The sequence below is a fragment of the Globicephala melas genome, chromosome 1, assembly GCF_963455315.2.
Source record: "Globicephala melas chromosome 1, mGloMel1.2, whole genome shotgun sequence".
Classification (NCBI taxonomy): Eukaryota; Metazoa; Chordata; class Mammalia; order Artiodactyla; family Delphinidae; genus Globicephala; species Globicephala melas.
In genome coordinates this window covers 120,141,515-120,168,384 of record NC_083314.1, presented here as the reverse complement: position 1 = coordinate 120,168,384, position 26,870 = coordinate 120,141,515, and the positions used below count along the sequence as shown (strand labels likewise).

General features: G+C 35.1%; 1 protein-coding gene across 24 annotated transcripts in view; it reads right to left on the bottom strand.

Annotated features, from left to right (window-relative positions):
• FUBP1 (far upstream element binding protein 1) overlaps window positions 1-26,870 on the bottom strand; it is a 48,879-nt gene that overhangs the window by 14,840 nt on the left and 7,169 nt on the right. For 2 of the 24 annotated variants that reach the window (XM_060303768.1, XM_060303889.2), the window contains exons 3-22: window positions 26,599-26,661; window positions 25,756-25,794; window positions 24,741-24,780; window positions 24,144-24,196; window positions 23,980-24,051; window positions 23,797-23,854; window positions 21,985-22,147; window positions 21,795-21,893; window positions 21,569-21,670; window positions 21,217-21,319; window positions 21,017-21,117; window positions 20,499-20,640; window positions 19,711-19,871; window positions 16,993-17,144; window positions 16,828-16,907; window positions 13,390-13,527; window positions 11,335-11,409; window positions 5,384-5,443; window positions 5,158-5,303; window positions 12-3,531 (exon numbers count right to left, since the gene is read on the bottom strand). In XM_060303768.1, coding sequence (XP_060159751.1) covers window positions 3,493-3,531; window positions 5,158-5,303; window positions 5,384-5,443; window positions 11,335-11,409; window positions 13,390-13,527; window positions 16,828-16,907; window positions 16,993-17,144; window positions 19,711-19,871; window positions 20,499-20,640; window positions 21,017-21,117; window positions 21,217-21,319; window positions 21,569-21,670; window positions 21,795-21,893; window positions 21,985-22,147; window positions 23,797-23,854; window positions 23,980-24,051; window positions 24,144-24,196; window positions 24,741-24,780; window positions 25,756-25,794; window positions 26,599-26,661 — 1,886 coding nt within the window. In that variant the 3' untranslated portion in view covers window positions 12-3,492. Of the gene's footprint in view, window positions 1-10; window positions 3,532-4,378; window positions 5,304-5,383; window positions 5,444-11,334; window positions 11,410-13,389; window positions 13,528-16,827; window positions 16,908-16,992; window positions 17,145-19,710; window positions 19,872-20,498; window positions 20,641-21,016; window positions 21,118-21,216; window positions 21,320-21,568; window positions 21,671-21,794; window positions 21,894-21,984; window positions 22,148-23,796; window positions 23,855-23,979; window positions 24,052-24,143; window positions 24,197-24,740; window positions 24,781-25,755; window positions 25,795-26,598; window positions 26,662-26,870 lie in introns of those variants that run through there. The other 22 variants (XM_060303839.1, XM_060303893.2, XR_009564934.1 and 19 more) reach the window with 21 other exon arrangements.

The window sequence follows — 26,870 nt, the reverse complement described above, 5'->3', positions numbered from 1 at the left end:
CAGTATTTTAGAAAAGAGACGAACATTCCCTTATAATATTCACCAATGTACATTTATTTTTTTATTGAGGAAACCATGATCAATACAAAATTACAGCAATCATGTACCCTTTTACATACAATGGTATTAAAGCAAACTCTAAACCACAGTTTGTAAAGTATTCAATTTACCTCAAGTCCAAGCTGCATCTCCCTAAGACACTGTTCCCATCACAGTAGCCATTTTAAGCCAATCTTCTTTTTACACGGGTAGTTTCTGTAGAGAACACTTTTCTCAGGACGAAAATGCATTGAGCATGCATAAGAAAAAATATATATATATGTGCAAATACATTTAAGAGTTTCTATAGGGGTATCACTGAAGAAAATAAAATCCTGGGACTTATTTGCTTTCTTAAAAGCACCAATTTAAAAAAATCCCTCAAAAGTTTACTGTGGCAAGAAAACTCAAGTGACTAAACAAAAACTAAGGTTATTTTCAGAGTCAAAATTATCTTTAACTAGGTATTGTTAAAATACATTTTAAAGTGAGGCAGAATTTTCAGAAAATAAAGACATCTTCATTAATTAGTAATTTCTACAACCTTATTCTAGACAACATAACTTTGCAGGCAGAAGTGGTTCTCCTGGCAGAGTATTCAAACAAATGTTATCACTTTGAATACATTTCTATTTCCCTCTTAAGGTACTCTGTTCACTCCTACCCAAACCCACTCCTGTAATTAACTACTAAGGTATCTGTCTAAGGATGTATTTTACAATGCTCATAAACAACTAGTATTAAACCACTAGTTTTAGTATTAAAACCATTTTCATTAATTAAAAATGAAAGTATACTTCCCATTTCTAAAAGAAACATCAAACCATAAGAATTCTAAGTACTACCACACTAAGAAATCTTAAAAACAAAAACACATTGTCAAGTTTAAGTGCTAAATAAAATAAATCAATTTCAAGCTAAACATTCTTTCTACCACTCCTAACATCCATTGCATTCAAATCAACTGGCTCACCTTTTCTGCTTTCCATTTATTTCAAGGTTAAGATTAGCGCCATTTAAAAAATACTTGCAGTATCAGTGAAGGCTTATGATAATGAATAAAAAAAATTCTCATGAGATAGAAACAATGCCCCAATATCTATTAGCATTCATATGTATTTTGTTTTATAAAAATGCAAACTACAACTAACCAAAACTTGACAGGCTCTTAAGGTTCAAAGAGCTCCTTAATATCAATCTTAACATACCTATCATTGACTATTAAAACACACATACACACACATAAATGTGGTGCAATAACTACATGACTTTCAAAATTTAACAGTTCATGGAACATTTAAGATCAAGTGAATATAGCACTTTAAAATGAAAAGTGATCAAAGCAGGTACATTACACCCTATACCATATATTATGTATGGGAAAACATTTCATTTTTCTCAATTATGATTTGCCAATTTTACCTTCTACATTGAGCCCTTCTATGGTCCATGCTCATCGGCTCACCAATGGCATACACTCAAAGGATTCCTCTTATGGGTAACTATCTCAGGACCTGATTTTATGAGCTATGATTTGGTGCTTGCAGCATCTTCAGCACTGTGTGTGAAAATGAAGGCAGTATTTTTGAATATTTTTCTTTGTTGCAAAGATAAGCAGGAGTTTTAAAAGGATCAGCACATTTTAGAAATCGAATAAACAAAACTGATATGATGCTGCTTTAATACATTCATCTTAACTCAAAATATGTACCAGTTAAAATCATCTATAAGAACACACAAACATTTTAAACTGGCAAAAAATAAAATGCAGCGTCAGTTATTAAAGTATTATAAACCAGAAAAATATTGGTTGCTATACAGATTATGAAAGGTTATTTGCTATACAGTTAACATTTCACTGATGCACATGCCTTTACCAAAACTTACTGCCAGTATTTCTTATAATTTTTTCCTTTTTCAGTGTATATAAAAAAGTTATGAAAACTGAATTGTCTAAAAAAAAAAGTCATAATGAAATTCTTGACCCATAATGTCCTTACTGAATTACTACAGTTCAAGAATAAGAAAAAAAATAAAGACTCCATAGCTTTGGAGGGCAAAGAAAATGTCTTGTCAATCATAAACAGATTGTGAAGGCTGTTGAAGTGTCTGACCAAATGATTTCCTAAATCCTGAAAACTATATAACTGTCCTTTTTAAAATTTTAACAATTCTTCTATATTTGGGAAAAGTTCGGATGTAGTTTAATTACAGCAGCAATCTACTCATCATTTTTTCCCATTTTAATTTAAAAAATTAAAATAAAAAACATTACCCAGAAATGTAAACAGTTGTTTGAACAACTTAAAGACTTTCCACTGAAATGGTAGCATAAATAACAAAATACACTTTGGGGAAGCAGTAGCAGATTGCTTTTGAATACACAACCACAAAAACCTCACAGGGACAACATTAATGTACTGAAATATTTATTTATATATGTCCTTAGGTTGTGCTTACCTGTTGCTTTTTGCAGCAGAACCTAAGGTGGAAGGTCTGGGAAGGCACTGTGAAGTATAAATAATTGCACTGTTTGCAATTAATAAAGATTTTAAACCTTAAATGAATCAAAATCAACAGCCTCCAATTTGTGAGTTATGATATTGAATCCAACTGAACTATCTCTTCAGTTTAATTAATAAATGTACCACTTTCCTAAAAGTTCATCTATAAAACAGTATCATGCAAAATACTGAAACTGTTCACATCAATACCCTACTCTTAAAGATAACAGATAACTCCTTAACTATTAAACTTGAAGCTAGAACTACATATCCATATCTAAATAAGGGTAAGGGAAGTCACTCTAGGTTCTATAAAACAGTCAAACAACATTTCAAAACATCTACAATGAACTGTACTGCTATTTTCTACCCTATACGTAATCTCAACATTTATGTCCTTGCACATCTTTCTTTATAGTATATTCAGAACAGCAAATGGTGCTCCCCCACCAATGAAAGAACTAGTATATATATATATAGGAAATGGTGTTAAAACCACTACATTGCTTAATATTTGCAAACTGAAAACCACTCTGTCTGATACATTTCAAGTCTTTCATATTAATATATAAGATATGCATGTTTTACACTGAAAAACAATATATTTTAGGAGCACCAATGAGTAATACTATTCAACTTTGTTAATGATCAGTTTTCTTTAGCTATAGCTAAAGCATATCAAAAATACTTACCCATTAAGCTCACTTTAAAAAAAAATACAGACCTATGAATTATTCTACGTTAAATTAAGAAGCAGTTATGGTTTTCCAAGATATAAGCACTGTATTCCAACATAATATTCACACAAAGTATGGCATTTGCATTATGTGGAACATTGACAAAAAGATACTGTTGCAGTTCATCAATTTGTCATTCTGATGTACTTACAGTGCAATGCTCCTTGAAGGAACACAATCAAGGATGATACACAGCACAGTCCTCCTCACCCCTACAGAGCTAGTTCTATACTGGCTGGATCAAACCTGCACTTCAACAGACAATGGCAAGACAGACTGTATTTGCATGTAGTCTAATATATTAATATGCAAAGAGCCAACAAATATGCAAAGAGTAAAACAATGGATTTCAACAAAATATCAGAACTTCAGCATGAGTGTTATAGAGTAATAAAATGATTTTAAGTACATAAAAAAATTAAGTTGATTCAATGATTGGACTTGTGCATTTACAAAACAAAGCTTATCTATACTGCAAAAAGAAAAAAAAGAAAAAAAAAACGAACATTTTCATACCCCAATAATGTTTCAATGGCAGATGCACTGTAGCTATACTTTTTGCACACTACTACTTTTTCTACCCTAAATTTAGAAAGAAACACTCTAATATTGTATACATTTGCAAGAGCTGCTTTACATGAAAAAACTGTTCTTATTATAGACTACTCATATTCACTATCCGAAAACTGAAACAGTCTTGGAAATCAAGTAATTATCAAATTAAAAACAGAAAGGTTAACTGTTATAGCAGCAGTACAGGTCTGAAACAGTGGTCATGTATAAAAGGAAATTTCACTGTTAATGCAATGGAAGTATGCCAAAAGATCACTGTACACACATGCAGTTTTTAATCAAACAGAAGGGGAAAAAAATGAAGATATCAGGATTACTTGTGCTGAAACAGCCAAATACAATAAATGGAAAAGATCCTCCAATCTACTACTATACTGCAAGGGGGAAAAAAACATGCCAGTGTTTAAAAACTCAAATTAATATTTCATGGGGAAAGCTTATATATTTGTGTATATGTATCTTAATTTATCATTGCTAAGAAATTATGAATCCTTTAAATACCCACATATCCAACTTACCGACACAGGAGGTTTCATATCATTTATTGTAAAGCACAAAACAGGCATTTTAAAAGTGAAAGTATACATTGAAAAAAGTACATTTATATCACAAAGCATTGACCACATAATAGTTGCAAATACATTTGCTGGAATGTGTACATCTACACTAAATACTAAAAACAAACCAATTTTCATTTCTACACAGAAATATTAACCTCCTATCAGTAGTGATAGATATTTTGTACATTTTCAAAAAAAAAAAAGAAAAAAAAGAAAGAAAGAAAGAAAGAAAAAACACTATTTTAAACCAAAAACAAAATTAAGATCTTCATCAAGCCGTCTGCATCCATATATTTAACAAAGGTTTTTTTCCCCCACACAATGAAGCAAATACTGTATTGTCCACTTCTTATTATTGGCCCTGTGCAGAAGAGATACATAAGAAATACACAAAAAGTTAAAGAAAATCCTTTAAATGGAGCTAACTCAGGAGTGAATCCTTTAAGAAAGAAAAACTGGTTAATATAAATGGTGGTGGCTTCTTGCATGATTTGCAAATCCCTGGGGGAAAAAAATTTATTTTTAAAATCAAAGGCATTATAGAGATATCTAGCACTCAGATGCCAGAAAGCATTGTAAAAAACAAACAAACAAACAAAAAAACCCAAACAATATACCACAGTACTTCATTTAGTTATACTTTGCCTGATAAAAATTTAAAAGGCAAACATAATCCCAGACAACAGTAAACATGCAGAAAACAGGACTGGAGTTGAAATCAACACATTAGCAAATTTATTATACCTGAGGTGCTGGAGGATGCTGTGGCATTCCCTGGGGACTTGTCTGGGCGTAGTAGGCTGCTTGTTGTCTATAGTACTCAGCCCAGGCTGCACTATAATCTGGCTGACCACCTGGTGGAGCACCAGTAGGGGCAGGAACTGCTTGACCTTTGAGAAAACAAAACAACTTTGTTGCTGTAACCACAACTAAAAGCCCCAAAGAATCTCAGTTCTAATAAAAACAATACCTTGCTTCTTGTAATATTCCTCCCAAGCCTTTGAATAATCTTGTGTCTGCCCTTGTTGACCTAAAAAAAACCCCCTAAATTTTAATACAAAATTATATCCACTGTAAGTACAGGTTATAAAAACAAAAGCACAGAGGGTCAGAATTGCTCCTGTTTTATTTTAAATATTCATTAGTGTCAGAAAACTACTCTGTAATTAAAAAAAAAAAATCTAAATGCTCTTTTATTTTCTTTTTGCCTTATACTAATCGTAACTTTTAGTTCTAGAGCATCACTATTAATAAAAAACAAAGCCATCCACATACTTTTAAATAAGATAGGTAAACATTTAGGCATAATCTCGATTCAATTACAGAATTAATGCTCTAAATTCAGTCTGGAACAGCGGTCCACGGTTCCCCAGTGGTGATGCTGGGAGGAATGGATGGCCCACTATTTTTTTTCTTTTGTTTTCTTATCCATTTGGATTTGTTACACTACAAATTTTAAATAAAATGTAAATCTTCAATGGAGAAAAAAACATTTTGGGGGGAAAAAAACCCACTTAAAAGCTATTATTTAAAGACTTCATTATTTTAAGATCTGGCCAACATCTTTGTTTCCTGATAAGTAACCTATAAACTACATGTATAAACACTAATCTTCAAGATATCTTTTAATATGACATTTAAAGTTTTAATATGCTGTGTCCAAATTACAACACAATTTTATTAAAAATATCTTGATGAAGGACATAAAGAATAATCACTACTGAAGAGGTTCTAAGAAGCAAAATCAATGAAACACAAAGCTCAACAGCTTGCGCAAGTACGTTCTTCTAGGTGACTTTCTGGAATTAAGAGACTAAAGAGACATACTCAAATGCGATGCATGAACCTTGAATGGTCTCTGGATTTAAAAAACAAAAACAAGCTCCCCCCCCCCAACACACAAATAGCTACAAAAGACACTTTTTCTGACAACCAGGGAAACTTAAATATGTTGATATTATTGAAAATTTATTTAGAGCAACAGTTGGCAACTTACTTTGAAATGGCTCAGGCACCAAAAAAAGTATACATACAAAGTACATGTTGCAAACTTTTTGAAAATGGTCCATCTGGATAGGAAATATAAACATGGGTGTTCGCTGTACTATTTTTCCAATTTTCTGAAGGTATAAAAAAATTTGAAACAAAAAGTTGGAGAGAAAGAGAACCTGAGTTTCCCTATTTAACTCCTTTATTTGAAAAAAAAATTTATTTAGTTTGTAATTTATCTTTTATAAAATTATTACAGCTAGACAAAAAATACTGGCAGAAAGCTGTTTTTGTCTGTTAGATGTTGCCAAAAAGGCAACTTTATAGTTTTAGAAAGTGGTCTATTCACCATCACAAAATTGGCCAAAGAATAAAAGCAACTGAGTAAATAAAAATTTAAGATTTGTGACTAACTTAAAAAATGCAAGAAACTCCCCCCTACTTATATGGGCAACAGCACAGAGAAATCCCATATACTGTAAACAAAATTCTCACACTTTGTTTTCCATACTCTTTTCAAAGAGGAAGTGAGTCTAACATTTTGATCTTATGAGACACAATTCAAGTAAATCTAAAACCAGTTTCAGTATTTAAACAACTGCCAAATATCTTGGTACCAATAGTAATAAAACCATACAACATTTTCTTACAAACTGCACACTTGAAAACTTGCTGACTTGAAGCCAAACTTATTTAAGACAGCAACACTTTCCACTTCAGGTTTACAAATGGAACTAAACCTCATTGTTAAGAGATACTCATATTTTAGAGGCAAAAAAATAACAATATCAGGGAGACATATCAAGAAAATTCATCAAACTCAAATGTTCCCTGAAAAACACCCCCCATCCCAAACTCAAATATCCCTGTGGAAAGCTAAAAGTAAACATGTTAGACTCTAAGAAAAATAAACAGTTGGTTAAGTAAGTCATCAGCATTTGACATTCCAATCTTGAAAGCGTCCACAGAAAAACTCATTCCACTCCTATGTGAAGGGCAAATGTCATTCTTTTTGCCCAGGTGAAAGCAGGAAAAGAACTGTTCCTACCTAATCTATTTATGTTTTGGCTCTTCCCCTAGTCTCTTGCCCTTTGGAAAGCCATGTCCTTAACTTGTTCCCTTTATTCTTCTCCTCAGTTTCAAAAATTGTTTTGATATGAGATAATTTAGAAGAACAATACTTAACAATTACATGTAACTTTACAATGTATAAAGTCTTAATTTCATTTCATTCAAGAGATAAGACTTGTCCTAGAGTTCATATGTAACATTCTATTACAGCCCAAGCGACAGTTTTGCTTGATTTCACCCTCAGTTATTTCTCCACACACCTGCATCTTTCCCACAACCACTCTCGCCTGGCTCTTTTAGGCTAGGTACCATATGCTAAGGGTTCAGAGTCCACCATATCAGTGCTTAACATTAAAAGGGACTCTGCCTCAAGTCAAACTTATCCCAAAATGCCTTCATTTACTTTCCTCCAAATAGAAACTGCCTGTCTCTATTCTGAAACCCTATTTCTCTTTAGGGTGTTTACTTTTTTACAAAAGTTCCCTTCATTCTAGCTTCAAAAGCACCCACATCTAGACTGCTGTCATTCCGTATAGGACAGCGATATGAATTCCTTAAAGTTTCCATCTTTAATCCTCCAGAATCTCATCTTTAAGAACTTCTCTCTTAAGTTCTCTTCATGCTAATCTAGGGAATTTACAATTGTTTCAGAAAACAAAACTAATTTAAAAAACTCATCTGTTTCAACACTTTTTTTTTTGCGGTAAGCGGGCCTCTCACTGTTGTGGCCTCTCCCGTTGTTGAGCACAGGCTCCAGACACGCAGGCTCAGCGGCCATGGCTCACGGGCCCAGTCGCTCCGCAGCATGTGGGATTTTCCCGGACCGGGGCACGAACCCGTATCCCCTGCATCGGCAGGCGGACTCTCAACCACTGCGTCACCAGGGAAGCCCTCAACAGACTTTTATTAATAAGCAAGCTGACAAATCTACAGTGTTAGTGGGGATTTTCTGTTCTTAACGAAAAAGCTGAAATGGCTTCAAAAGCTGAGACAGTCTCCCTCGTTTGGTGACGAGGGCACTGGATTAGAAATCAGGACATCCTTACTGGACTGAATGTCAGTATTATGACATAGTATGAGTGTGTTTCGTGTTTGATAATTGTAATCATTGTTGCTTTTGTTGTGGTCATCCATTTACAATGCTTGGTGTCAGTTTATTTATCTCTTGTAAAAATAAAATACAGTGCGTGTGTGTGGGGAAAAAAAAAACAACAAACCTCATGGGAACAGCAAACCCAAAAACTGCAATAGATACACAAAAAAGAAAAAAAAAAGAAATCAGGACATCCAGAGTCCTAGGAAATCCTACCTATGCCACTTGGAAGAGTAAAACTCCATCTTCCCAAATAAGGGAGTTTGACTTAGAGATAAAGATCTTGCTCTCTCCCTGATATTTTATTACCCCTTTCTTTCCCTTCCATTTAAAAACATCAAAAGATTGAACTGATTAGTCTGATGCTTTAAGGTTTCTTATTTGTAGTTATCCTAAAAAGATCTTAAGGACAAGCAATGCACCTAGAAGAAATCAAAGTAGTTAAGCAATCAATCCTTTACAAAACAAAAAACAAAAAAAGACTTATATACAGGAAAAATATATGGACCTTGTAGCTATCATTAAAGACCTGACAACCTAACATTATTTAAGATTTACATGTAAGGGGGAAATCACTCAACCAGTTCACTTAGCTCATAAAATTAATAGCTTATCATTGTGCTGCTACAGAAAAACATTCAAGTGAAAAGAAGGTGGGGGTTAGGAGGATCTTCAAACATGGTGTTATGGCAAAGAACACTGAAATTTACGTTGAGAATCACAAGTAGACTGTACCTTATGACAAAACTATCACCTATAGATACTTTCTGTATCAGTAAAGAATGAGCAAGATTATCTTATTAGCTTCTGTTTGTGACAACTGGCTATGGTGTAAGTGTGTTAATTTTGAATGACTGAGAATAAGCATCTGAAAAAAACCCGGTCTGTCCGGAAGTATAACATCAGGTTTGAAATGGTTCCTGAAAAATGCAAATTCAGGAGACAGGCTTGGGACTTAGACTCTCTTAAGAGTTCAAAGTCTGGTTCCACCACTTTGTAGTCGTGTGACCTGTTTTCCAATGTGCACATCTAAGTGTCAGTGAACAGAAAGAATCCCATCCACGGTTTTGCTTTCTGCAGTGAAGTGACCTGTGGTCAACCGTAGCCTGAAAATATTAAATGAACAATTCGTAAGTTTTAGATTGCGCACCATCCCGAGGAGCATGATGAAATCTCATACTGTCCCTTTGTCTAGCATATCCCACCAGTTAGTCACTCAGCAGCCATCTTGCTTAAAAGATTGACTGTCCTGGTACTGCAGTGCTTATGTGTCCAAGTAACCCTTATTTTACTTAATAATGGCCCTGAAGTCCAAGAATAGTGATGTTGGCAATTTGGATAGGACAAAGAGACGCCTTTTCCTTTAAGTGAAAAAGTTAGAAGTTCTCCATTTAATAAGGAAAGAAAAAAATCGTATGCTGACTGAGGTCGCTAAGATCTATGTAAGAACAAATCTTCTGTGAAATTGTGGTAGAGGAAAAAGAAATTCATCCAAGTTTTGCTGTCCCACCTCAATATGCAGGTTACAGCAACGGTACGTGATTAGCTGCTTAGTTAAGATGGGAAAGGCATTAAATTTGTACAAGGTATTTTGAGAGAGAGATCACATTCATGTAACTTTCATTCAATATACTGTTGTAACTGTTCTATTAATGTTGTTACTCTCTTACTGTACCTAACTCATAAACTTTATCATAGTTATGTACATATAGGTAAAAAGCACAGTACAAATAAGGTTCAGTACTATCCGCACTTTCAGGCATCCATGGTGGGGACGGGACTTGGAACATATCCCCCATGTAAAAGGGGGGGACCACTGTACAGTTTTCATTCACAGCAGTTTGCAATAATATATTTGCAAAGTACTTGACTGACAACTGTACTCTCCATTAGAATATAATAACCAGAAGGGCAGGGCTCCTAAGTGTTATGCCCACAGTCACATTCTCAGTATCTATTCCTATGCTTGGCATATAGTATATGCTCTACATTTATTGAATGAAAACAGCCCTTCTAGGTGACTGTTTTTCCTTTTTCATAATGCAAATGTTATTTAAGTAATTAACTTCCTCTGTCACTGTAGGTTACTTCTTTTTTTTTTTTTGCGGTACGCGGGCCTCTCACTGTTGTGGCCTCTCCTGTCGCGGAGCACAGGCTCTGGACACGCAGGCTCAGCGGCCACGGCTCACATGCCCAGCAGCTCCGTGGCATGTGGGATCTTCCCGGACCGGGGCACAAACCCGTGTCCCCTGCATCGGCAGGCGGACTCTCAACCACTGCGCCACCAGGGAAGCCCTGTAGGTTACTTCTTATCTGTTATTTTGCAGCACAAATAATATCACATGCAACCAATTTTTGCTTGGTGCTCTATAATTTAACCAGTGCCATTTAGGTTACTGACATGTAACTTATCTTTGACAAAAGTATAGGTAATATTCAATGTCCTATGTGCCAGTGGGGAAACCTTTAGCTTCAATTAGTAAATGGCTGACAAATACACTTAGAAATAAAAAGATTTCTTAACCACAAATTTAACAATTATTATTTGTAATGACCATGATACGTCTGAAAGTTCAGTGATTTTGGAATGCATTCTTGTTCAATAGTTCTATACCTCAAGATTTTAAAAGTTATTGGATGAAAGAAGTCCAAGGTAATAAAAACATGGAACAAACATGCTTTTTATCAAAATCTTCAACATTTTAGTGTGATATTTACTAAACGTTTCAGTTAAATAAAATGTATTAAAAAAGAAATGTAGAACATACCCATTTTCTTGTAGTACTCTTCCCAAGCCTTGGTATAATCAACCTGTCCAGCTGGAGCTGGATTCTGTTGATCTCCTTATTTAAAAAAAACATAAAAAATTATGATTAAGGTTTTTAAAAAGCAATTTTGGCCCTTTCCTTCTGTTTTTTGTGTAGAGGAGTTGGGAGTAGCCTGTCATGGAAAATGAGGGTAGGAGAGAAGTGCTGTGTGATAGCGGCATCCTTGCTGGTGCCAAAGACACAGGACTCTGGGAGTACAGAGATAGTGTACAGAGAAGATGGTCTATTTATTTAGAAGAGTAGTTACACTGAGCATATAAGTAAATTCAATAGTCAAGTAAAACACACTGACGATACCAGGTCTTTCACCATTTATAAGCATGGAAAGTGGGAAAAGCTAGAAAGAACTTTGAAACCCTGGAATGGAACTGCAGGTAATATGAATGTACAGTTTTAAAAATACATACACATATGGATATTTATGTATTTTTATATGTATGTAGATATGCATGTACATAAATCCATTTCCTAGCTCTGTACACTGAAAGGAGCTAGTAGCAGTAACACCTCAGCAGCAATGAACACGACTGTTTTCTAAATATCATCATCTACTAAAAGAAATCAGGGATCATTGGAAAAATGGCTGATTCAAGGGCTGGAGCTCAAAAAGCACAATATAAGCATCTTATTGTGCAAGAAAGTAGGATGTCAAAAGGATACAGGAGCCATCTTAAAGCTACTCCTGACTGACCAAATCTAGGACAATCTGGTTAAGTTAAAAACATAACTTACTGAATAAAACAGGAATCCATACTGACATCAGAAATAAACAGAAAGAAAAACGAAACCTCTTCTATTGTAAAATACCACCTAATAAATGCAGAATGAATGACGAAAGGAGAAATTATCATATTTGTAATTCAATCAGGCAGCTATTATCAATGAAGGCTAAGGCCTTCAATGAGGAACAGAATCCTAAGAAAGTTTAGCTTAGAAATCTTAGGAAGTTTTCTAAGGAACTTTAGCTGTGGTACATGTTTTGATCAGAAAGGTAGTTTTCTCTTTGCTCTAGTAGTTTTATAATTTGTACTATTTCTTTGTTTTTGCTATCATTTGTTTTTTAAAAAATGTTAAGATTATAAATCACATCTCATCAAATTGAACTGTAAAACTTCTACTGTATCTTTATTTTAAGGAAAAATGAGAATAAAATTATCCTGTTTGTCCTGCCCCCCTCCAAAAAAAGAACAGAATAGTGGTATAATCTCAGTATAACTCTATAGACAGTATTAATTTCAAAGAGAAAAATGGTGATTTTATGGTATAGAATCTTGGCAGACATCAACATGACTGAGTGACCACGGTCACCACCTCTGGAGATAAAACAGGTCCACATTATACGACCCCTATTGTAATGCACTAAGAGAACAGCATTCATTTCTGACGTATTCTTGCCATAATGTAAGCAGGAACCCTGACTGTGACCTCATCTTAATAAGGAAAGGTTGAAGGGACCTAGGTTGATCCATAAACATCTCAAAAAAGGTCTGCACTCTTTTGAAAGAAAAAGACAGGAATTATTCTTGATTGATGAGAAGCTGTTGGAACAACTGGTGAAATCTCAGTAACGGCTGTGCCTTGGGGATAGTAAGATGTATCAACGTTGATTAAAGAGTGCCGTGTGATGGTTAATTTTGGAGAAATACAGAAAGAAGTATTTAAGGGTAATGGGGCATTATGTCTATAGCCTGGTCTTAATGGTTCTGAAAAAGACTAATGATAATGGATATGGACACGTGTGACAGAGTAATGGATCAAATGGGGGAAGATAAACATCAACAGCTAGATTATCTGGATGTTCTTGTAATGTATCTTACAACTTTTATGAAAGTTTGCAGTTATTTCAAAGTAACTTGTTTTTAAAAAGCAAAGGCTGCTTACTGAAGCTGCTAACTAAATATTATTATAAATTTGGGGGTAATACACCGATATACTTTATATATAATTCCAAACACAGGTTTTCACTTCCACATAGAAAATAAATTCTTTAATTACCATAGTTACCTTGTCCATTGGTTTGGGTTGTAGTTGGTGCACCGGCAGGAGCTGCAGGCGGTGGCTGTGCTTGTTGTTGATAATAGTGAGCATAATAAGCGGCCCAAGCTGCTGAATTTGGATCTGTTCCTGTTTTAGCTAGAATAAACACAAGTTCTATATTTGTATCTAAAGTCCATAATCAATCACACACACACCTCTCTAGCAAATATATAGACCCCCAAATTAACTGGACATTAAAAAACAGTAAGTGGACACTTTCAAATTCTTCTATTATTTTTACTGTCATCATTAGCTTTTATTATAGAAAACTTAGGCTCAGAGATTAAGTAACTTTCCTAGTTCCTAGAAAACTAGTGACTGGCAGAGTTGGAATACGAATAAAGATCTTTTGGTTCCAAATCCAATGCTTTGTCTCAAACCATCCTGTGCCCTTCTTTTTCTAAAACAGTTTTGCCTCAAGCACAACAGTTTTATGTGGCAGATGACTAAAGGAAAGGAATTCTAGGGACTAAACTGTACAAGAAAGAATTATTTTACAACTATGAACTCTGTCCTATCTTGTTTTCAATGAAGAGACAACTTAAAAACCTTGGAAAAAGAAAAAGATTCACCATATTTCATCTCATCATATTTCAGTGATTATCCTAAAAGATAAACTTGATGTCACTGCCCTATTTGAAATTCATTTATTTCCTGGAGTCTTTAGGGACTATTAAAGCTTTTAAGTAAAGAATATCATTCAACATATTTAACAAGATATTTGGACACCCTCGCTTATACTTTCCCTTCCAGCCTCCTCTCCCTGCTGTCAATATTTTTCCAACATTCAAGTTCTGGCCACAGTAAATTGGTTGTACTTTTCAAAAGTCATCACGCTCATATTTGGGCGTTTCACCATGTTATGCTTCCTCTGCACTTGACTGTCCCTCACTCATCCTTCATAAAAATCAACTGATGCATTAAAAGTTTGAGGCTTCTCAGTCTGAAACAGAAATCCTCTTACTGATTCTGTCTTTTATACTGGGTGTATCATATGATACTATAGGTATATCTTTATTAGTTTATATCCTGAAGAAAGATGTAATTTCCTTAACCAGATTCTATATCTATATGTAATCTATTTAGCTTTCATCCCAAATGGGCAGCAATTCTCAGCTGCCTAATAAAACAAAGGTTAGTGATGTTTGAGAAAAAATGGGTAAGGATTCCCAGAGTGATCCAATGTCTAAGGTGATACAATTATAAGGCATTATGCCACTCTCCATTAAGTTTCTAAATTAATACATGTGTCCCAATACACAGTATCATTACCTGTATAGTAATTAATACAAATATGACACAGCACGTCTAGATAGAGAAACTGAGATAAAACAGACTTTTAGGAATTGATACTTACACTCTTAAAATGTGTAGACCATATATGAAAACCAGTCTCATAATTACATATAACTAATACATACTGAGAACTTACTAAATTCATTATTATATTCATTCATTTACTTATCATTTTATAGATACGAAAACAGATACAGAGAGGTTCAAAACTTGCTTACTATCCCGTAATTAGTTAAGTTATGACTAGGACTTATTCAAGTCTGTTTCACTCTAAGTATGTGACTACTACATAAATCTTTAACCACCCAGTAATTTTTTTATAGAAACAGATTTTAATTCAGAGAATACAGACTTTACTGTCAATATAGGGCCACATTTAAATACCAGGATGTTTAATACAAAGTAATGAAAATTTCACTTTGGTTTCTACATATAAGCAATATCTAACCCTAGCTGTTATCTTTTAGCAAAATGGGTTATTTCTTTCCCAAAGGCATTGCTAAAAGCCACATTCATTAACCAATTCTTTCACTGATGACTTCACCACTACCCCAAGTGGGAAAATGAGACTGTGAAACAGAGACCACTTCTTATTCCCATCATTTCTCTCAATCATACTACCTACCCAAACAGAGCATCCAAATAGGTGCAATCCTGCAGATCCAAGTTACCCAATATAAATCTGCCCCTTAATTTTCTCAATCTCTTCAGTGGTGGGATTCTTCTGCTTAATAACACCATACCAATTAGCTTACAAGAGGGAAAGAAAAATCCTTCCATTCTTTAAACACTATTATACAATAAATCATATTTGACCCTTCTTAAGTCCTTCTAGCACAGTACTGCTAACATTTTAAGTATGCATTTCTACAGAATGTAAATTCGTTGCTGCATACTCAGACCTTAGCGCACACAGTTTAGCTTCTTTAACGTGTGGGAGTTGTGGTTATTTGGTAACTGTCATGTTGTATCATCATGTTCCAAAGAGCATATACCTCCTATGAAATTAAGGTATGTTATAATACAGGGCCACCCTTAACTCCAGAAATGTTTAAAAAAATTCACTAAAACAATTTCATTTATATTATTTTAGTTTTTTAGAAAGTAAGTATAGGGCTTCCCTGGTGGCACAGTGGTTGAGAGTCCGCCTGCTGATGCAGGGGACACGGGTTTGTGCCCCAGTCTGGGAAGATCCCGCGTGCCGCAGAGCGGCTAGGCCCGTGAGCCATGGCCGCTGAGCCTGTGTGGCCAGAGCCTGTGCTCCGCAACGGGAGAGGCCACAACAGTGAGAGGCCCGCGTACCTCACACACACACAAAAAACTAAACTAAAAAGTAAGTATACTAGTGTGAAAAGGAATCCTTAATTCAGTACCTTCCTTGAAACTACTCCAGTGAAAGAGGCCTAAGAGGTATGTAGTAGGTGAGGAAAAAAAAAGGGATCATAAATAAAAGTTACTGGTTTCAATTAATGCTCTTTGACTGTGATGGAAAGAAAACCACAGGGTGGGAAAAGATTCAAGGATAGAATAAAATGTAACAGATAAAAATCACATCTGAACAGAGAAAATATTTAACTAAATTAATCTGAGAGTTCCAACATGCAGATATTTAATACAGGCCTGCTTTTTACTAATGTGAAGTTATATCAGAAATACTAAAATAGGCAACTTACATATCTTATTTGAGAATTTGGAAGTTTAATGCCCAAGGATTAAACACTCCAACTGACTCTCACACAATTTTATAAATAAATATACACTATTCTTTCATGGATGTCACAATTAACATACATTTGATGGCACTAGCATCTAAAACCTAAGACACTGTACTTCTTCCTATACTCTTGGCTTTTAGCATTCTGCTATATCACTTCTAAAGTAGAGAAAGCCAAATGCAGGTAGAAAAAGACCTACGAAAATAGACCATACTCACAACAGTCTTATACACTGTAGTAGAACCAGAACCTAACACTTCTGCTGAAGGAGTGAAACAAGTGCAGAAAATGCACACAATGTAGAATCAACACTAGAAAATTTATAACTGTAACAGGAGTGGCAAACAAAAACACAGATTACACCCAAATGATAAGCATCTTTTACCTGGATCTGGAGGGGCCTGTTGCTGCCAATGTGGATACGCATTTCCCCACCCCTGGGGAGCATAAGGGGCTGGAGGACCACTGAAAACACAGAAATCAATTTTAAAATAGTTTCCCAAAATCTAGAATCTTTGAGGAAAAGCCTAGAACCAAACTCAAAACTTACTGAGGAGCAGGGCCAGGTGGTCCCGGATTATAAGGTGCAGGGTTATATGGTCCCATTGGAGTTCCAGGCCCAGGGGGCCCGGGAGGCCCATGGGGGCCTGGGACACCATGGGGCCCATGGGGTACAGGTGGCCCTAAAGGATTTACTGGGCCCTGCAAAAAAGCAAAAGACAAACAAAAATCAGAAAGACAGTAATGGTTAAACATTTCAAAGGCCAAATAACCTTCCATTTCTACCCTTTTACCTAACCACAAGCAATCTAAAATTTATGATTTTCTTCATTTCCTCACTCATGTTGCAAAACTTCTGAAAGGCATGTAAAATTAATTAAAATCAACAGCATTAGCAAAGAACTGAAACATTAACTTTACCTTCTATTCTTTTCAGGCGATTCCCTTTTCCATTATTTCCCTTTCCTTGTACAATTTTTACTTTTACTAGCCCTTTATCATCTTAATCATGGAAGCTTATCAAATATCAAGTTCTTACCTCTAGCTCTTCTCTCTCTGCATCTACTCTACATCTATTTACTTAACATTGTAATCAGAGAACCATGCTGACAATACAGTCCTCAAATTGCTTAGGTCTCATATCGTGAACTGGCTATTGAATACTTCCCCAATAATGTAACAAGTTCTCACTCAACAAACCAGTCCTTCTCACAGCCTTCCTGTCACTGAGCCCCATTTCAATCAATAATTTAATTCATTTCCTCCCTTACCCTTTTTATCATAATTTTCTGAATACCATGAAGATTCCCTTTTTAATTGATTTAACAAATCAGGATATTTCGTATCCATTTCATGCCACATCATAATTAACAATGCTTAGTTGATTCTTCTTTGATAATCCAACTTGTAAGGACCACTAGATTTAACTGTTCTAAAATAAAATATTCCTTTCATGCAGTTAATACTCACCATGTGACAATTTGGACAAAAATGCTTAATCTATATATGGTTGTCAATTTTCTCACTACAATAAAGCCAAACTTCAAGACTTTCATAATAACCTGTCTCTTTAAGTCTCTAACTGCTGTCATTATCCCTCACTTCAATTATACATAACCTTTCCTTTCCAAATAGTAAAAAAAAGGATTACTGAAAAAAGGTAGCAGCATTTTTACAGGGCTTTGTGCTAGGCACTCTTTTAAGGGATAAACACACATACTTCAAACATTTAATCCCTATAACCCTAAAAGGTAGGTATGATTATCCTCACTTTCAGATGAAAAAGAGGCAAAGAGTGTAATTATCTTCCCCCAAGGTCACACAGTCAGTAAATGATTCAGAGTATTTTGAACCCAAATAGCCTGACTCAAGAGTCCAAGAACTTCTTAAGAGCTTCTCTTGAACAACCTATCTAGTCTGTCCATCAATCCAGAAGCAATGCTGATGATAGCAAAATCCAAAACCAAGATGCACTATTCATTTTTCTGCCATCAATTCCTGCCATTACTGAGTCCAACAATTATTTTCTTCATTTTTTTGAACAATTATACTTATTCTCCATACCACAGAACTTATGTTTGTATATATTTTTATAAAGTATTCTTTTTTTTTTTAAAATAAATCTGTCTATCTATCCTACCTACCTACCTATCTATCTATCTTGGTCGTGTTGGGTCTTCGTTGCTACACGAGGGCTTTCTCTAGCTGCTGTGAGCGGGAGCTACTCTTCGTTGTGGTGCGCAGGCTCCTCATTGCGGTGGTTTCTCTTGTTGCAGAGCATGGGCTCTAGGCATACAGGCTTCAGTAGTTGTGGCACGTGGGCTCAGTAGTTATGGCTCACGGGCTCTAGAGAGCAGACTCAGTAGTTGTGGCACACGGGCTTAGTTGCTCCGCGGCATGTGGGATCCTCCCGGACCAGGGATCAAACCCAGGTCCCCTGCATTGGCAGGTGGATTCTTAACCACTGCGCCACCAGGGAAGTCCCCATAAGGTATTCTGAAGTGTCTTTTGTACATCTATTTTTGTTTTCCCAAGCAGAGAGAAACACCTCATTCACAGCATGGCAAACATCAAGAAGAACTTTCCTAAGATACTCTAATTACTATTAATAATTTAAGATGCTCGTTCACGTTAATTCTTCATACTAAGATAAACACAGTAAAGCACTATTTCCTCACTATTTCCAAATTTGATCATGCATCAGAATCACCTGGAACATCCTTCTAAAATTAGATGCTGGGTCCTACTGCAGACATTCTGAATCAGAACTGTGTACGTTATATGTGTCAAGGTGTAAAGCACCCAAGCGCTCGACATTTTAAAACTCCCCAGACGACTGTCAGCCAGTCTAAGAATTAGGATTTATAGATTTCTACTTTACTGAGGGGGCAGGCATCTGATTCACCTTTGCTTCACCAAAGTTGGGTAAGCAAGCCCTTAATAAATAGTGACTTCCTGTTAACTGTCTCCTTTAGGTATATTCCACAATCTTCCACCAACCCTAATACCGTAACTCAAGTAATGCTATCCTCTTATTTACCCACCCTCAAGTACAAGGTTCTGAACACCTGTAACTGTGTATTAACTGGGTTATTTTCATCGCTGGAAAATCTCTTCTATATTGTATGTTTCTATTATGTGACCAGACCTATAATTTTAGAGTAGAAATTAACATTTTTCTGTACAGCACTTATAGGAACACATGAATTACTGTCTTATTTAACTAACAGGATCTGTGCTATCAATTGGAAGTTTAAAGCATACTCACACCAATCTTTTCTTCTATGAGTTGCCGAGCATAGTCTATTTGCTGTGGAGTGCCACGAATTGTAAATAACTTCATATTAGGATCTGCATTAGGTGGAGGATTTCTCTGAAGTTCTATTCTTGCACCAGACTGTTGGCTTATGCTTTTTATGGTTTCACCTCCTAAAATCAAAGCACAGTAATTTCTCTAAAGATTCAAAGGATACAGAGAAGCTATTCAAAAACTGGTCACAATTAAGAAGGAAGGTATGGACAGTAACCCATTTGCCTATATTCTACTAGGAGTTTCCATTTATTCTACACTTTAAATCAAATTATATGAAGCATTTCACACATTTAAGTTTCAAGACATAACTTAGTATGTCTGCACCCAACCTTAAAATGAATTATAACATCAAAATATTTGCTTCAAAGAAATTGCTTTTCTAAGCAATGTAAATATAAACTAACACAATGATTTAAAAATTCAAAAATTTAAAAACATGTCAGGAAACAGCAAAATAAACAAAAACACTAACCACTTTCTAGGTCAGAAGAAAAATTTCTTACACTAATAATTATACTGTTGGTTCCCTTCTCTAGAAGCCAATGTGATTCAAATCCCACTCTTGACTTAAGTACTTATAAAGCCCTTCATTTAGGCTTTAGGTGTTACTATCAGCGTAAGAACACTTTTCTACTAAAACACAGCCAAAAAAAAATTATTGCTACTCATTTACAACAGCAACAGAAATAGCATCCAGAACCGTTAAATTATTAAACACACAGTAATAGTTTTAAATACATTGCCTTTTCCTATTATTAATCCAGTTTTTCCAGTTGGTACAATGAAATTAAATTCCTGTAGTCCACCAGGTGGTCCCATGTTCCAGTTGCCTTGACCTCTACCTCTTCCTCGACCACCAGGTCCAGGTCCACCAGGATTACCAGCCTAAAAGAGGAGAAAGACAAAGTCAGAAATATGCTCTTCTTTCCACAGTAAAATTATTACACATCTATTTCCCTTAACTTTCATTTTCCTAAATGAGAAGTTTAGAGAAGTTGGGACACACCTTGGCCCAAATAATCAAGAAATGACCACCACCATTTATTCCTTTTATGCCGTGGTGAATAAAGCAGTGCACTTATGTAGCTGCCGTCCTGCTCCAAAATGTTCATCTTAAAGCAATTTAAACTTTCTAGCTATTAATGAAGTATCACCAAACAGATTCTGATAAAAATAATATGGAGGGGGACTTTCATATTTAATGAAGCAAAGTATTTTTAAAATGGAAACAAAACAATGAAAATTTAACATTCTGTCAAACCTGAACACTTCGGAGAAGGTCTGTAATAATTTCTGCAGCATGTTGACATCGGTCTGGAGGTCCTGTTATTTGTGCTATTCTATCTGGTGTCGTTCCGTCATCTTTAAACAAAGGAAACAAATTGGATTAATTTAGCATTAAATTAATTAGTGTCAAAAGTAACTGCCTCCAACGCTTAGAAAATAAATATATGTACTCACCTGGCTTAAACTGAATTCGAACACCAGCATCATTTTGTATTTTTTTAATCATCTCTCCATTTCTTCCTATTACGATGCCAACAGCAAATCTTGGAATGGGGACCTTATGCAGAGAAGACCAAGCATTAGGAAAGCCATTTCCTGAAAAATTAATCTGCCCCAAACCATAGAAGTACTATATTTATATCAAAGAGGTTGGCAAGATACAAAGTACACATTCTGTATTGTAAGGTAGAAAGTGAGGGGGAAGACAGTACAATGTTAGAGAAGGCTATGTAAAACAAAACAGGAAAAGCCTTATTTTATTTATGGACTAGCATTCAACCACTTCTAAATTGGTATTTTTACTTACATCTATTCCTTCATTTCCTCCTATTCTTGACCCATACTCATTTCGAACTTCTCTGAAACCACCTTGATCACGAATTAATTCTAACACCATTTCCTTGGCTTGCTGAAGTAGAAAAAATTACCCAATTTAGGAATCGTGTCTCAAAACGCTGTAATTATTCATGCATGTGTTCCCCCTCTGCCATCCACCCCAAATCCCTCTTTGTAAAATATAAACTTAAGTTTACTTGAACTTTGTATGGGTCCCCTGTAATCCTAAGAGGTTTGTCAGCACCAGTGTTCTGAGGTCCATCTTGGATCATAACCATTTTAACTCCAGCCCGTTCCTGTTAATCACAGAAATCAGATGTATTAACAAGAGGGGAGAGGAAGGAAACGGGCTTCAAAACAGACAAAAAGTAATCATTTTACAAATACCTGAAGTTGTTTAATAGTCTCTCCCCCCTTTCCAATGACTAATCCTGCTTTGCTAGCTGGAATCATGATTTCTTGAACCGCATTTCCTGGCCCATCACCATGATGGAAGCCAGGGGCTGGTCTTCCTTTTTCAACAATCTGGTCCAGTAACCGTTTTGCTGATCTGTTAACAAATTAATAGCCAATACAAAATAATATAATCAGGTACTCCTCCCATCCCAATTCAGGATAAGGTGGCCTAAAACTAAATTTTAACAATTAAAAGAAAATGCCGTGAGTGTCAAAGACTGAAACCACACAATAAATTTTCTAGGTATCAATATATAATCAATATTTTTGAGAATAGTCCAAAATTTCCAAGACACACCCTATTTCTAAAGTTATCTCAGAATAAAGCTCATTCTTCCAAAAATAAACCATGTGTTTACTTTTTAAAACCTTTACTTTGGTTACTCACATGTTAAAATTTATTTGTTCATTCAACAAATACTTAAGAAATGTCAACTATATGCCAGGTACTATTCTAAGTAATGGGGTTACAGCAATGAAATAAAAAGACAAGGTCCTTGCTGGCATGCCTTAACTTCATTAAATAAGTAAAAATAGCAGGTTAAAGAAAAAACATGTCATTTGTGAAGTGCTATAAAGAAAACCAAAACAAGGTAAGGAGGACAGGTTGTGTGTATGTATGTGAAGGGATGCTATTTTATGCAAAATATGAATGAACAATTCCCTGGCGGTCCAGTGGTTAAGACTCTGCGCTTCCACTGAAGCAGGCTCAAGTTCGATCCCTGGTCGGGGAACTAAGATCCCAGAAGCCGCATAGCAGGGCAAAAAAAAAAAAAAAAAAAAAGAATAATGAATGACCTTACTGATAAGGAGACATTTGAACCAAGACCTGAAGGAAGTAGAGGAGTGACTATGAAAATATCTGGGGAAAAATGTTCCAGGGAGAAGAAACAGAAAGCGCAAAGGACTCTAAAGAGAAGCACGCTTGGTGTGCTGAAAAAATAGAAAAGAGGCTAAATGGGGCTAGAACAGAGTGAGTTGGGAGAAGAATGGTAAAATATGAAGTGAGAAAGGTGGCAGGTAAGCCAAGACATAATAAAGACACTGACTTCTACTCTAAATGGGAAAGCATTAGAGGATCTTTGAGCAAAGTAGTGATATGAATTGATTCATATTTTAAAAGGATCGGTATGGCTATACTATAATTAGACAAGGCTAAAAAGAATGGAGACACATTGTGGTAATATAGGCAAATGGTGTCATAGATAAGGTGACAGTACAGAAGGTGGCAAGAAGAGGCTGAATTCCAAATAACTGGGAAGGAAAAAATGCTTATGGATAAATGAGACTTTAGAGAAAGATAAAGTATTAAAACAGAGTTTTCATACACTGAAATGAGATGAACTAGATTGAGTAAAAGAAAAAGCATGGGCTGGAAAACAATGATTCTGTTTTTAACAATTTGAAGTTTAACATTTAAAGATGTCTAGTAGACATTCAAGTGGACAGTATACTAAGGAAGCAGCTGGATATGAATCTGGAATTTAGGGAAAGAAATCAAGGCTGAAGATTCAAGCAGAGCTACCACCTTTTAAGGAGTTTTTTTGTAAAAGAGAGCAGAGAATTAGAAATGTGGGGTTTAGGGATGGTTTTCTGTTTAGAGGGATTTTCAAGCATGTTTATATGCTGTTAGAAATTTTCTAAAAAAAGGGAAAAGGAATAGCGCAGGAGAAAGTCAGTTCAATTGCAGGGACAATATCCTTCAGTAGGAAGGAAGGGCTGGAACATGATTTTCGTACTTACTGGACAGACTCAGGGGTTCCAGTTAACATACAAGACCTTTCTGGAAGGCCACCACTGTCTACAATTAAAAACAAACAAAAATCTTAGGCCAAGAAAATGTTAACAGAATCATTTTCACTAGCAACTTTAAAAATGCTAGTTTTCTTGTCACTTTGAAAAATAACAGCAAGAGAATAACATTACCAGGAGCTATCTGTATTTTGCATCCAGATTCCTGTTGTATGCGTGAGATCTGTTCACCTCCTCTGCCAATTACTAGTAAGAAAAAAGAAAATTATTTGCTGAAAGATTTTAAAGTATGTTTTGATTATGTTTTTTCATAGCTTTAAAAAAATCAGATTACTTACTAAATCCAACCATCCCATCTGGAACTTTGTATTCTTCTGTCATTACAGACCTGCTAAGAAATAACAGAAACCAACATTTTCCTTCAAAGAAAGATAGATAATTTGTTTATAAATAAAAGGTAAACATAAAAATGGAAACCTAATGGCTCCTAATAACTTAAACTACATTTCTAGGCACATACTTAAAATACTCAAAGTCAAAATATGGGGCCTGAGTAGTTAAACTCAGTATCTTAATTAAGGTCATACACATCAAGTGAGGAAGGTATGGTGGATGGAACAGTCTGAAGGCACGAACAAAAAGGAGTTGGGGTGCAGTTCAGGAGATACCATTTTAACAGTTATTTTAATTCAGCTTAGTTCTTCTAAAGTGTGGCTAATTCCACCCATCCTTTCAAATTACAAATGTATCTCACTCAAGAAAACAGATCATTTGCTATCACCTATTTGAGTCAAGGGAAATGAACCATATATACCAAAAAAAAAAAAAAAAAAAAAGCAGACACATATTCACTATATACTAACTTGGCTGTGTTTCATATACAGTTCAACTAAAACTTGCAAAGTGCTCTTTGAAAAGCTTTTATTTGACTATACCTTTGCTGCTGATGCATCGGTGGTAACTGTGTTCCGAAAGCTACCAAAAAATTAAATAAAGTGAGAATTTAATTTAATTGACATATATTTAACAATATAATCATTTTAAGCAATTCTAAAATCTTTCCCTGACACACAGACAACACCCTGAAGAGCACAAAAATTTTATGCAGAATACTTAACACTGAGAGTGGGCAAGAAACTCAGTGAAATGGCAGACATTATTGGCAATAGCATAAAAGAAAAACTGTCCTTTTTCAAGCAGCATAAGCAAAGATTAAGAAATGGAGCTATAACCCCTATGTTCATAGCAGCACTATTCACAATAGCCAAGACATGGAAATAACCTAAATGTCCATTGACAGATGAATGGATAAAGAAGATGTGGTACATATATACAATGGAATACTACTCAGCCATAAAAAAGAATGAAATAATGCCATTTGCAACAACATGGATGCAACTAGATATCCATACTAAGTCAGAAAGAGAAAGACAAATATATGATATCACTTATATGCGGAATCTAAAATTTGACACAAATGATTCTACCTACGAAACAGAAACAGACTAGTGGACAGAGAACAGACTTAAGGTGGTGGGGGGTGGTGTTGGGCTGGGGGAGGGATGGAGTGGGAAGTTGGGGTTAGCAGATATAAGCTAATATGTACAGAATGGATAAACAATGAGTTCTTACTACATAGCACAAAGAACTACATTCAATATCCAATGATAAACCATAATGAAATATATAACAACTGTACTTCAAAAACAGAGTTATAAAATAAATTGAACATGTAAAATGACTTAGCAACTAAATCTTAAATTATATTGATACATGGCCATAATTGAACTAGGAGATAGGAGGTATATTTTTAGAAATAAATTCATACAAAAAGATAATTTGTGGCCTTCAACTAACTTCAAAGATACCCAACAAAACATAGGAACAAAGCCCTAATATTAAAATCCATAGTTACTTTAACTTTTAACCCAATTTAAAATAAATACTTACAGTCATTTTGAGGAGCAACTTTCTTAGCATCTGGCTGATCTGTAAAATTAAGAGTCTTTTAATTTTTTGCCAGTAAGTACAAACATAAGACTTAGCTCCCCCATGCCCAATCAAGAATACCAATATAAACATTTACTGAAATAGCTGAGGGTATTGTTTATCATTTGAACCAAAACTGCCAAAACTCAACCCAAACACTTAGTGATCGAAAGAAAACGGCATTTCTTTCATTCTCTTCATGTTTAAAAGATGCACAGACATTAAAAAAAGTTCTTTTTTACGGAATCAAATCACTGACCTTAATGTATGTTAAGCACTTTAGAATGATACAAGACAAAGTATTTAGTCCGTTACTTAGCAAAACATCACATGCTAAAGTCTAATGATGCTTCCCACTGTAGGAACTGAAGATTGGAAGGAAAAAAACCTATCAAAATGTGAAAATTTGACATATCAAAAGTTGAGTGTATCTGACAGTGAACACAAAGCTATGAAAAATAAGTAAAAAATCACATTGCAAGGCAATCTCAATCTAAACTGTTCTACTGTTCCTAACCAAACATTTCACAGCATAAACTTCAAAAGAAACTCAAACAACTACATGACTTCATCTTTATCTACATCCTTTACACACATGAATACAATGCGTACCTTAGAATAGACAACCTACAGCTCAAAGTACTACGTTCTCCTCCCCCCTTCAAACTTAAATGATTAAACATCAGAATGTTGTGCAACAAAAATTCAGACACATAATCCAAGAAATATTTGTGTCCATTTAAGAATCCACTGGTTTATTTCACGTTTACATACTGAACACAGGTAATAAATAAAAATTCCTGCCTTTAAAAGGAGAGGGCATTCCCTCCCAGTGTGTTGTACTGCTCGGACTTGTCCAAGAGCCATCTACACATAAAATAAAAAGAATACATTACATACAACATCTGAAGCATCATTAGCTCATTTTTTTTGTATATTAAAACCTCACTATAAATGTGAAAGACACTTAAATAAAAGGAAACCAAGCACTCCTGGTCAAAAGCTACAAATACATTCTATACGCTCATTCAGAATCCTCCTTTAAAAAAAAAAGGGCAAAAAGAAAATGTATCAAA